We start from the raw sequence: 13,423 nt of genomic DNA on the forward strand, positions 1-13,423 counted from the left end.
TACATCTATTATATTATATACAATATATTATATAAAAATGAATATATTTATATAATACATAGATTATATTCATTATATAAATGATAGAAATTATATAAATATATTATATTTATATATGATATGAATATATTATACATTGTATTCAATACAATATATTATATATATTCAATATATTATATTAATACATACTTTATATTTATATGAACTATATATTAATACAATATATTAAATACATCTATAAAGACATTTACCCACTGAGGGTGAGGGAAAACCCTCCAGGACCTAAGGAGGCTTTCCCTGAGGGCTGCCAGCCCCGGTGAGCACTGACACAACAACAGAGATGGCTTTAATGAACTGCCAAAAGCCCGTGCTTTGTGTCCCCTGCTCCACAACACCGACAGAAACATTTCACAAGAATTAAACCCCTTTGGAAAGTCTCAGCATTTCCTGCTCCCTTTATTAATATTTCAAATTTTTTGTTGTTGTTTTGGAAGAAAACAGGAAGCGCCCTTGAAAAATGAATCACATTTTTTTGGGGAATTTCCCTGTAGAGTTTGTTTGCCGAGCTCTAACTATACTTTGCTCAATCAGTTCAATTTTTGGAGAAGAAAACATGAAGAGAATAAAAATAATAAAATACAGCTATAATAAAGAATGTAACGACGCTGATATGATATAAACTAGAATAATACAGACTATATAAAATAATAAAAATAAAAATAAAAAAATTAAAAATTTAAAAATTAATAATAATAATAATAATAATAATAATAATAATAATAATAATGATAATTTTAAAAAAGCACAAATAACCAGTCTGAAGGGAGGGAGTTGAGGATAAATCTGGTTCTGGGGGCCCTCAGAGTGACAGCTGAAAGGACAGGACGGCTGCAAGGCTCAGCTGCAAACAGCAGCCTAAAGATCAGCAGATCAACTCCTCCTGGCAGAGTTAAGCTCCCCTTTGAAGCAGATCTAAACACTTAAGCCCAGCCTAAGGTGGGTCAGGCAGGGCAGGGCAGAGGCACTCGCTTGGACTTGCAAGGCTCGGGCTTTGAGGTCATGAAAAACATCAACAGGTACCAGGGGTTGCTTTAAAGGAGAAAAAAATGGTCCCATCCACTGCAGAATTTAATTTTTTTTTACTGTTTCCTCATGCCTGACATTCTGTTCCCTGCCTGCTGCAAGGACGCTGATGAAAAAATAAAATTAATTACAAATTAAAGCTTCAGGCTTTTCTCAGCGAATGACAAAGATCCGTCGGCCCTGGAGTTTTGGTGTAATAAAAACAGACAAAAGGGAAAAAAAATCATCAAACTCCAGGAGAACTCCTGAGGCTTTCATCTGGGGCAGAGCACAGCTGGAGCTGGGCTAAGAGCAGCCAGAAAAAGCAGCAGGAACGTCCCTGAGTCCCCTCATTTGAGCAGGGTGACAGCTCAGAGGTGAAGCTCGGCTGGGAGGCAGAGCCAGGAGCACTTTGCACCTCCAAACCCCAGCAGGGTGGGCATCCCTGAGCACAAATCCCAGCAAGGTGAGCATCCCTGACACAAACCCCAGCAAGGTGGGCATCCCTGAGCACAAATCCCAGCAAGGTGAGCATCCCTGAGCCCAAACCCAGCAAGGTGGGCATTCCTGAACACAAATCCCAGTAAATTTGGCATCCCTGAGCCCAAACCCAGCAAGGTGAGCATCTCTGAGCCCAAATCCCAGCAAATTTGGCATCCCTGAGCCCAAACCCAGCAAGGTGGGCATCCCTGAGCCCAAATCCCAGTAAATTTGTCATCTCTGAGCCCAAACCCAGCAAGGTGGGCATCTCTGAGCCCAAATCCCAGTAAATTTGTCATCTCTGAGCACAAACCCAGCAAGGTGGGCATCCCTGAGCCCAACCCCAGCAAGGTGGGCATCCCTGACACAAACCCAGCAAGGTGGGCATCCCTGAGCACAAATCCCAGTAAATTTGGCATCTCTGAGCCCGAATCCCAGTAAATTTGGCATCCCTGAGCCCAAATCCCAGTAAATTTGGCATCTCTGAGCCCAAATCCCGCAGGATTCGCAGCTGCCCGTGGGATGAAGCAGGACCCAACCAGACCGTGCCTTCCTCCCTGTTTGGGACACAAAGAAAAACCATTCCTGCCCCTGCTCCACATCCTGATCCATCTCCTGGCAGGAAAATGCAGTGATCTTCCTCCCCAAAAAATAATCCCAAACCAAGCACTTGAGTGAAGGCTGGGGGGACTGGATCCACTTCCTACAGGATCAGCACCACTAGAACCCCCCAGCTGCAGGGCTCAGGAGCAGCAGGATTTTATCCCCCATTTCCTCACCCTCAAGGCAAAAACAAACCTCCACGGATGCTAAAGCACTTCACCCAACCCGCTCTGCTCTGCTTCCTCCTCTCCCCAGGGATAAAACCCCAACGTTTTGCCCAAGAACTCAAATGATGCTGGTTTGGAGATGGAAGAATGGAACCATTCCCCCCCTTCCCAGTGCCCAGGGGCTGGTGCCAGCTGTGCCCTGCTGGGCAGCTGTGCCAGGGTCTCTGGCTGGGGAAGCAGGGCTGTAACCATGGCAGCAGCAGCACATCCCTGGATTTTGGCTGGATTTTGGCTCCCTGAGGTCGCTGCTGCTTCCCTGCCTCAGCCACCTGCAGCAGCTCAGGGCTGGGGCCATCCTCCCCTGCACACTGGGAAGTTGAAATTAGCCTGAATACAAATTAAATTACCCTGAATTCACACCTCCCTTCAAGGCCCAACAAGAGATCCATCAGCACTGGGATGTGCTTCCAGTGGAAATACAGATTATTCCGGTCTGGAGACACTCCAGGGAGCATCCTTCCACTGAATTCCCATCCCTGTATTTACCCAAGAGCTCTGCCCAGGAATGCAGCACATGGAATTTCCTCCTCGAGTCACATTCATGTGGAATATTCTTTTAAATCAGCATTTTTCTTAAAGTCCCTATCCCGCAGCACTCAGCACATCACGAGGTAAAAGGGAATTAAATCTCAATTCTGCACTTTGCTTTTTATCCCCTACACAAAGCTCTGCCCTCAAGCCTCATGAATACCCATCAGAGGGGTTTAGGAGACACTGGAAAAGCTGCTCCTCAGAGATGCAGAGCTGAAATCCTTATCAAGGCTATTTATAAGCCTGGTCAATAGCAGATCAATCCAGCCCCTGATCAGGCTGCTTAAAGAGGGTCTCTCTCTAACACCACACCAGCAGCATGAAACAGAAATATCCCATCCAGAGTGAGCCCTGGATTCCTCCCTCTCCTGTTTGAACTCAAACCAGCTCTCTCTAGAGAGGAAACGCTCAGAGTTCAATTAAAAATCACTTTTCTAGTTCCATAACCCTGGGCAGGGTGGTCAATCCGGCCTTAATTGGAGCAGCTTCCCCACCCACTTCTCTCAACAGCCAGATTCACCTTCAGTGCAGGATTTTGGATTTTTCTAAGTCAAAACCTAATGATCCACCCTGCCAAGTTAGTGCCATTTGCTGAAAATTGGGATTTTTAACAAGCAACACCATTCTGGGAAGAAGAAGGTGAAGGATGCCCAAAGGAATGACAAATTAACCAGAGTAAGATCCACGACTTTCATCTGCTACTCTAAAATATTTTGAAACTGGAAACAAATTCAATGGTTTAACATAAATGTGATGCAGGAAAAAGACACCCAGTCTGGCATGAAATTCAACAGCAAAAAGCATCTTGTAAAAAACACTGACTCAATGAAAAGCTTCGGCAGGCTGAAATTGTAAGATGATAACAAAAAATGAAAGGGCTAAACATTCTTTTAGCTTGCACTGCTTTTGAAATTTCATGTTTACAAACTATTAAGTTCTTTCTCAGAAAACTCCTTTTCAGATGCAGAAAAAAATCAAATTTGACATGATTTACCCACAGACTACGCTGGAATCATCAGAGCTATCCCAAAATATTTCCAGAGAATTGAGAGCACGCATTTCTAAACCCCAACATGCTTCCTCTGCTTGCCCCAAATCAGTGAGAGAAGCATTTTTGCTGGACACAGGCATCGCTTTGCACTCTGTTGTGAGGATAATTCTGAGTAGATCTCGTTGAAAATTACAGGATCACGGGATGGGCTGGGTTGGGGAGGATCCTAAAGATCATCCAGGGGATGGGCAGGGTATCCCAGGCTGCTCCAAGCCTCTCCTGGCCTTGGACACTTCCAGGGACGGGGCAGCCACAGCTGTACCAGGGCCTCACCACCCTCACAGGGGAGAATTTCCCAAAAAAGGAAAATAAAACCTCTTAAATCCCTAGGAATCCCCCTTACAGTGAAGTAGAACTGCTCGGTCTCCTGCTGGTTTGCCCTCCTCTTGGCAATGCTGGGTTTGCTCATGAACGTTTCCGACACCGTGGATTTCACCGACTCCATGGAGTTGCTGTACTGGAAGCAGTCAGAGACATCGAAGTCCTCGATGGTGACAATGTCCTGGATTGTCTGCAGCGTGGCCTCCATCGTCTTCTTCACCTGCCCAGCAAGAGGGAGAGAACTCAAAACCTCCAGGTTTTCTGTTGTGAGTAAACAACAGAGGTAGGGGAGTCCCCTGGAGCACTTTGCTAATCAACAGATATTACTGGTTTCACACCCTGGGTGCTGTAATTAATTCTGGCTCATTAGCAGCACAGTCCATGCAAGCACAGAGCTGGCAGCACCCTGAGCCTGCCAGGACGCCGTGCCAGGATCTCAGTTGTGATCTCAGGGAGATGGAAAGAAATTTAACCGCAAAGCAAAGAAAGCTGGAACCAAGACTGCCTGGTTGTCTTCTGCAACTGCATCTTCTGGGCATCAAATGTTAATTACAAACAGGACTCTGCTGCACTGTGCAATTCTACAGAAGGCCAGAATCAGCTTTCTAGACATAAAAGGGGTTGCAAATTTTGCCCCAAAGCTCCTGAACGCAGAGGTGCAGAGATCAGATCCCCACTCCTGTCATCTTCTTCTCATCTTGGATAGCCACTTAAACAAAAATCACTTTAACTCAGGTTATGCAAATTCACTTCAAAACATCAAATTCCTCCTTTTCCCTTTGCTATCCAAATTCAGCTTTGGCAACACAGCCAGTCTTATCAAGGTAGGGATGGGAAGGGAGATATGGGGGCTGTTTTAAAAGATTCTCCCCACACACCCAACTTCCCTGTGAGATCACACTTTAATTAATGCACAAGATGCTTTGGCCCTGAATTTTACCACAGATGTTAATCCAAAAGGATCACAACAACCAGATTATTCCACATTCAGTGCCCAACAACCACTGGAAGTGGCTGAGAGGGGTCGCTGAGTTTTGGTTATGAACTGACCTCTTCATTTTCAATCTTCAGTGTGGACAAGCGGGACTGCAGCTGCTGACACCTCTGCACCAGCTCACTCTGCACGGGCTGCTGGGCACAGAGCTGGGACTCCTGCAGGAGAAACAGCACAGCAGGGCATTGCAGTCATTCCTTTATTTGTCAGACACAAACATTCTCCGAAGTGCTGAACTTTAAAACTGAAATCCAGTTTTAAAATCCAGGTTGAAAGCTGGATTTCAACCAGAGGAGAAGGTTCTGCCACAGGTTCTGCCAAAGAAACTGCAGCTCCCTCCCTGAGAGGAGTACAGCAACATCAAAGAAGAGCTAGAAGACATCAGCTGCTTTCAGTGGTGTCAGCTCAAAGTGCGTTTTGGAAGTCTGGAGGTGCTTTTTCCCCACGTATTTGGATAAATCACATCAAAAATCAGGAATTTGGTTCAGTGCTTCAGCCAGGCATCCTGGGGTAGGGGCACAAGGGGCTGGGATTGCTCAGCTGAACCACCCGCACAGCACAACAACAGGCTCAGGTCACTCTTGAACGAATCCAGGGCAGCTGAAATCAAAAAGCTCAGGTTGGGGACCTGTCACAGACACCAGGACACCAAGGTTCCCTGAGCTGCTCAGAAAGACTCTCATTGCACAGCATGAGGCAGCTTCTCCCTTTCGTTTTGCTCTGCGTTTTGTGTGGGTTTTCTACAAGAAAACACTGACCTCACTGCCTGAGGCTGTTTCTTCAGAGACAGAAGTGAAATGGGGAGTTTTATCCCACCCAGGCACACACACGATCACATATTCTGATTTCATCTGCTGCGTGCAGCACCATTGCAGCAAGACCATCAGCTGCATTTCTAAACACTCCTCCAGCCCTGGGAAGCAGCAAGATGAATGATTCAGTGAATGGGAGCTGCTCCTGAATGACACTCTGCAGGTAATTCCTTCTCTTCCCACGATCTTACAGCATCAGAGGCACAGAAAAAGCCAGGGAAGGTCATTTGCAGTCTGAAGGTTTCACTTAAAATGGGAGAGACAAGAGCCTGGAGCAGGGGCTGCAATTCCCAGCCCCAAAGAAGAGGCTGCCTGCAAGAGCCCATCCTGCAGCCTGTGCTTGGGGGATAATCTGGAAATGCAACCAACAGTGTGACCTAAATTGTCACACCGTGCATGTGCTCCCGTCCAGAAGCAGCTTCAGCTCGTGTGACTTTCAACAGCTCCCAGCCCAGCAACCACATCTTGGTAAACCCATACAAGAGAGGGGTTTGCCCTGCCAAAAATGAGAAGTCCTCTGACAGCCCTGGCTCACAAGGGGGATGCAGAAAGCAGCATTTGTGCTCTCAGGTTGCACACTCAGATGCTGCAAAGAAACAGCATTTAGGTTTCTGATATTGGCCCTTCCAATCTCAGAATCCAGAGGCTGTCTTGGGGATTAACCTGTAGGTTGAAGCAAACCTAGTAGGTCTCCTACTCACATTTAGGAGTAACTAACTAACTTAGTTACTACTTAGTAACTACTAAGTTAACCTAACTTAGTAGGTCTCCTACTTGTATTTAATATTAAACCTAATTAAGCATTTTCACCTCCAGTGAAGGGCCAAGGATCAGCATCAGCTCGGATTTAACAGCAGCACTTGCTCCTTTTCCCAGAACCTTTGGGGTTGCAAGGGACCTCTGGAGATCATCCAGCTTTGATAGCCAAAAAAGTAAAATTCAGATATCTCTGCCATGAACCTCTGCTTAATCATCTCCCAGCTCTCAGGCTCCCCAAAGAGCCAAACAGGCAGCCCTGGAGGGGGTCACCTGGCCACAAACAAGGGTGACAAACAGGCAGAGCTGCAGGAGGGACCCACACTGACCATGTCCCCCATGTGTGGCTGGAACTCGAACTTCATGGGGGGGCAGAAGACGTTGTTGTACATCTCCATCAGCCTCTGCTTGTCACTGTTGGCATCCAGGTTCTCCACAGCATTCTCAATGGCATCCAGCCCCTCGTGCTTGGACTGCTCCAGGTTCAGCTCGGCCGACAGGAACGTCCTCAGGGCTCTGTTGAGGCTGGCGTGGTAGCCCAGGTCACAGCACTGCTGGAAAAACACACACAATTCCAGATGAATGAAGCTCCCAGAATGGGAATCTGAACGCCCCCAAAGGGCAGGAGCTGTGTAAATGGGGAACGAGCTGTGGGGTTTTTGTCATCTGCTGGGGGCAGGGTGGTCTCTCACTGTCTGCACAGAGCACCTCAGCCTGTAACCCCACGCAAATTTTATCACCTTGTTGTAATTATACAGCTGCAATTATAAACTGTAAGAGAAGCTGAAATTATTGTAACACTTTGTGAGGTTTTGTTGGAGATTTAGAGACTCGTTGTTCATGGAGTACTAGAGACTCATTTCATCCAAAAATGAAGTGGTGAAGTTCAACAGCAGGGCAGTGGATTCCCCTAAACTCTACCCTGACCTTTAGGGGTCTTGTTCCTATGCAAACACTCCAAAATCCTCAAATAACATCATTCAAAGGAAGAGGAAAGCAAGGCACCGAAGTGCTACTGGAGAGACAAGACACAGGATTTGGATCGTCTGTAAAGACCAATTTGCACCCAAATAATTCCATAATTCCAGCAAACTGCTTCATTCCGTGTACTTCAGGCAGGAGGAGCATGACCTGGACACGAAAACAGAGTCATCCAAAACCCAGCAGCCAGCAGTTGGGATGATTTCATTGCTGGGGTGAAACAGAAGAGCAAAAAAACTTTGAAGCAAGAAGTGGTTATGGTCAAGAATTTCCTGGCTATGGCTGACACTGGGATGATGTCACTGGGACACAATCAAGCAGCTTCATTTCCACCACAGTTGCAGAGCCAAGTTTTCATGTCTGAAGGGGGAAAAAAAAGGAGCTTTTCATTAGCATGAGATCAGAACCAGCCTGGATTTTTCAGCCATCTCATAAAGTGAGCAAAAAGGAGCCCACCTTCTTGGAATTACAAGCAAGATTACATCCACTAGGAGAATATCCAAAAAGGAAAGAAAGAGACCATCTGCTTGATTGCCGTGCTGCTCTGTAAGCAAAATCCACATGAAAACTCCTCCTCGCCCATCATTTGGGTCTCATCACTGTCATTGTTTGCAAACACAGAGGGGAAGAAGGGGGGAAAAAAGGAGGAGGGGTCGGGGGAGAGGGAGGAGAAACTGCTGGACCAGTCCCTGCTCCCACAGAATCCCTGCCACTGAGCGCTGCAGCCTGGCTCTGGTGCCAAACAAGCTGTGGCAGGTGTGAAGCCTTGGAAAAAGAGCTGCAGTTGCTGGTGGGGCTGCAGGCAGAGAATTAAGGGACTTTACATTCAATCAGAAAAGATCAAAACCAGCCAAGCAAAAAGAAAAAAAAAAAACAAAAACCAAAAAAAACCAACCCAAAAGCAAAACAAAAAGCGAAACAAAAGAGGCTTGATTGGGAATCTGCACGTGTGGAGGCAGCCTTGGATCAAGAGGCACTCACAGCTACGGCTTGCTCTGCAGCCGTGGGGGAAAGATGGGACTGGGACAAGGATCAGGATCAGGATCAGCGCAGATTTAACAGAGTTAACTCGTTCCTTTTCACTGAATTTTTGGGGTTGCGATTTTTGGCGTGATCTAGAGATCACCCAGGCCAAGGCAGGGTCAGCTGGAGGTGACACAGGGACACGTCCGGGTGCGTTTGGGGTTTCTGCAGAGAGGGAAACTGCAGCACCTCCCTGGGCAGCAATTCCAGGGCTCTGCCACCCTCCTGGACAGGTGCTCTTCCTCATGTTGAGGTGGAAGTTCTTGTGCTGGAGTTTATTGCTCCTTGTCCTGTGGCTGGACAGAGCCTGGCACCATCCTGACATCCCTTGGGGAGACTGGCATGGACTGAGGGGAGACTGGCATGGACTGAGGGGAGACTGGCATGGATTGAGGAGAGACTGGCATGGATTGAGGGGATATTGGCACGGACTGATGGGAGACTGGCATGGATTGAGGGGATATTTCATGGATTGATGGGATATTGGTATGGACTGATGGGAGATTGGCATGGATTGATGAGATATTGGTATGGACTGATGAGATATTGGTATGGACTGATGGGATACTTCATGGATTGATGGGATATTTTATGGATTGATGGGAGACTGGCATGGACTGATGGGAGATTGGTATGGATTGATGGGATATTGGTATGGACTGATGGGAGATTGGCATGGACTAATGGGATATTGGTATGGATTGATGGGAGATTTGTAGGGATTGATGGGATATTTCATGGATTGATCGTATATTGGCATGGACTAATGGGATATTTTATGGATTGATGGGAGATTGATATGGATTGATGGGAGATTAGTGTGGATTGATGGGATATTGGCATGGATTGATGGGATATTGGTGTGGACTGATGGGATACTGGTGTGGATTGATGGGCTATTTCATGGATTGATGGGATATTGGTGTAGATTGATGGGATATTGGTGTGGATTGATGGGATATTTTATGGATTGATGGGATATTTCATGGATTGATGGGATATTGGCATGGATTGATGGGATATTTCATGGATTGATGGGATATTGGCGTGGATTGATGGGATATTGGCATGGACTGATGGGAGGCTAGCGTGGATTGATGGGATATTTCACGGATTGATGGGATATTTTCTGGATTGAAGGGACCCCCTCTCAGCCTTGCCTTCTCCAGCCTGAGCAGCCCCAGGCCCCCCAGGGAGATGCTCCAGACCCCAAATCATCTTTGTGGGTTCTGCTGGACCCCCTCCAGCAGCTCCTTGTCATCCCTCAGCTGCAGAGCCCAGAACTGGACACAGTTCCTGCTGTGGGCCAGGGGCTCGTGCACCCCCCCAGTGTGACCAGCTTGTCCTCCCAGTGTCCCCAGAAGCGCACTGGGAGGCCTGGGACTCCACGGGGCAGTGAATGTGTCACACACACCTGGCTCAGGCAGATTGTGTTGGCTCTTTGCTGTTGAAGCCACTGACAGAAAACATTTCCCCCACTTAAAAGGGTTTTTTTTTCAGTCCAGTGTTCCATGTTTGTAAATGCACCAGTCCTGCCATCCCTTTTCTGGGTTATATAAATGTTTGATGGAACCATTCTCGAAGGAAATCAATTTTTTATAAGAATTTAATGATAACTCATTCAAATTCACTTCCCAACATGACAGCTGATTAACCCTTTGCCAGTCAGCTTCCAAACAGGCCTCAAAAGTAGAAGATTTAAGGGGGAAAAGCCCTTTGTTTTAAAATGCAATTCACGTTTGGGAGGGGGAGGATGAGATCCTGGAGTAACACCTTCTCCTGGAGGAGCAAAGCAGGCTCTGGGACTCACACACACATTTTAATCTTTTTTTTTCTCTCCTTTTTCCAATCCTGTCCTAGTGACCCTTTTATAAATATGAGTTAATGCAAACTTCCCCATTACTGTAATATTTCATTAGCATCAAAGAGCTGTCTCAGTCCCCAAAGTCAGGAAATTCAAAACTACTGGGCTATGGCAGAAACAATTTATTGCTCTTAACTCTCAACAAAGAATTAACTCCCTGTTATCCTTCCCTGCACACTGCAGAGGAAACAACGTGCTGGATAAACGTGACATTAAATATAAAGTTTAATGCTGTTTGGCCTCACGCAATCTCCTTGTAAGTAACTTTGAAGATTACTTTTATATTATATTTCAAAATTCAATATCACCAGATGATTAGATCGAGGGAAGGCATTACAGCCTGGCTTAAAAATCCCATTTTTATTCAAGTCAGATGGCTCAGATAACCATCACTGGTTATAACTGTTAATTTTCAATCCTTCGGGATCAAAGGCATTAATAAATCTATTTTCCCTGTGTCTTAACAACGAGATAACTGAACTCCATCCTGTGCTCCCAGACAAGCCCTGCGTTTTTCCATGCCTGAACACAGAGCAGATAACACTTTTATTCTGAAGATGATGGGAACTTGTGGAGTTAAACTGAATGCTCCAAGGGCAGGGACTCACCCAGAGCCACGAGGGCTCCCCTCCAGGAACAGACAAACCCCTGGGATTCAGAAGTTTGGGTTCTTGTTCTGCCATGCCCCAGACACAGCTGGGACTGCCCAGGGAGAGCAGCCCTTCCTTCCAGGCTGGCTAGCCCAGCTTTGTCCTGTCCTGCTGAAAACAGCTCTGTGCTTACAAATTATTCTGGGATGTGAAACCCAAATGGACTCTTTGCTACCTGTGATTAATTAAAATACACCAAAATCTGGCAACTGAACCAGGAAGCATTTGGGGGAAGACCTGAGAGACAGGGCTTTAGATGAAAAAAATGAAAACAATTAAATCAGGCTGATGCTGGTGAAATTAATCCCAATCTTGCAGCTTTGATATAAATATATACAGAGAGTTCTAATCTGTTAAAAACCCGGGGCCACGCAATTAAGGTTGAGCAAATGTTAACCAAAACAGGGCTCCTAAAAAGGCAGCAGGAATAAACAAACCAGGCCTCTGCAGTGCAGCAATCCTGCAAACCATGACATTTGGAAATAACAGCATTTTTCAAGCCCGCTCTCAGTGACAGCCCTGACCTCCACAGGACAGGTTTAAATCAACACCTGGCACAAGAGCACTCCAGGCGAGTTCATCATCAGCTGAATAAATGTATCCTATGGACTGCTGCTTATTCTAATAGCTGAGTAATTAATAGAGATCTGAGTGCTCTTTATTGCCTGTGTCTAGAGACTCTTGTGCTCAGCACTCCCTGCTCCTCCACAGCAGCTCCCTCCAGGCTCTGCAGCTGAGTGCTTCCAGCAGGGATGGCCTTGGAAAGGATCAGGATCCACAGAGCCACTGCTCCACTCTCAGCATGTCCGGGCTGAAGGCTCAGGGTTCCTGACTGGCTTTGCTGAGTTTCCAAAAATCAGAATTTTGGGGTTTTTTGGGGTTTTTTTTTGGTTTTTTTGTGGTGCGTTTTACCAAAAGCAGAACTGCTGCCCCCTGAATGGTGGGGAGACTGAAATATGTCCTGGTGGGCAGGGAAAGGATCAGAGGGAAGGGCTGGAGCTGGGTCAGGGGGGTTTGGGATGGAGATGAGGGAAAGGTTCTTCCCCCAGAGGGTGCGGGGCTCTGCCCAGGGAACAGGCACTGCTCCCAACCTTCCAGAGCTCCAGGAGGGCTTGGACAGCACCCTCAGGCACAGGGTGGGATTTTGGGGCGTCTGGGCAGGGCCAGGAGCTGGACTGGATGATCCCTGTGGGATCCAACTCAGAATATTCCATAATTCAACGACTTTTCCAAAACCAGTGAAAAGCAGCTTTAGGAAACACCTCTGAACTCCCTCTCTTCTACCAAATTCCTTCGACTGCTTCTACAGTTAAAAACCTTTTCTTTTTTTTTCTCAAAATGTGCTGCTGAGTTAAAATCCTGTGGCTTGTCTTAAAACAGCCCAATGAAAATGTCAGGCAGCAGTGTGACACTGAAGCTGGGCTTCACTTTAACTAAGCAGCTCCTCCTTCTCCCTCTCCCAGTGACAGGGAAGTTCCTTGTCTGTGTGACAGAGGTGGCCACTGAGGAAAGCTCCTGGGACAGCTTCATGACCAGTTATCAGGCCACTGCCAGCCCCAAGCTGCCCGGGCCAGCTGTGCAGAGGTGTGCAGCTGTGCAGAGGTTTGCAGCTGTGCAGAGGTGTGCAGCTGTGCAGAGGTGTGCAGAGGTCTGCAGTGTGCAGAGGTGTGCAGCTGTGCAGAGGTGTGCAGAGGTGTGCAGCTGTGCAGAGGTGTGCAGTGTGCAGAGGTTTGCAGCTGTGCAGAGGTCTGCAGTGTGCAGAGGTGTGCAGAGGTGTGCAGTGTACAGAGGTGTGCAGCAGTGCAGAGGTGTGCAGCAGTGCAGAGGTGTGCAGCTGTGCAGAGGGAGGAGAGGGGCGTGGGGGGCTCCTGGCCTCACTTACATCAATGAGATCAGACAGGTCATGGATGTAGTACTTGAACACCGAGGCATTGGTGGCTTCCAGGGCCAGCAGATACTCATTCCTTGCCTTGATTGCCTTCAGTCTGTTCTCTGTGTACTTTGCCTGGCGCTGGAAGACAAAAAAACCCCAGAAAACAGCATTAAAAGAGGTGAGCAGCACTCTGAG

General features: G+C 47.1%; 1 protein-coding gene across 4 annotated transcripts in view; it reads right to left on the bottom strand.

Annotated features, from left to right (window-relative positions):
• SRGAP2 (SLIT-ROBO Rho GTPase activating protein 2) overlaps window positions 1–13,423 on the bottom strand; it is a 114,407-nt gene that overhangs the window by 39,909 nt on the left and 61,075 nt on the right. For 3 of the 4 annotated variants that reach the window (XM_038162218.1, XM_038162216.1, XM_038162219.1), the window contains 4 exons: window positions 13,238–13,366; window positions 7,167–7,391; window positions 5,326–5,427; window positions 4,298–4,495 (listed from right to left, as the gene is read on the bottom strand). In XM_038162218.1, coding sequence (XP_038018146.1) covers window positions 4,298–4,495; window positions 5,326–5,427; window positions 7,167–7,391; window positions 13,238–13,366 — 654 coding nt within the window. The remainder of the gene's footprint in view (window positions 1–4,297; window positions 4,496–5,325; window positions 5,428–7,166; window positions 7,392–13,237; window positions 13,367–13,423) is intronic. The other variant, XM_038162217.1, reaches the window with a different exon arrangement.

Source organism: Motacilla alba, chromosome 26, assembly GCF_015832195.1.
Source record: "Motacilla alba alba isolate MOTALB_02 chromosome 26, Motacilla_alba_V1.0_pri, whole genome shotgun sequence".
Classification (NCBI taxonomy): domain Eukaryota; kingdom Metazoa; phylum Chordata; class Aves; order Passeriformes; family Motacillidae; genus Motacilla; species Motacilla alba.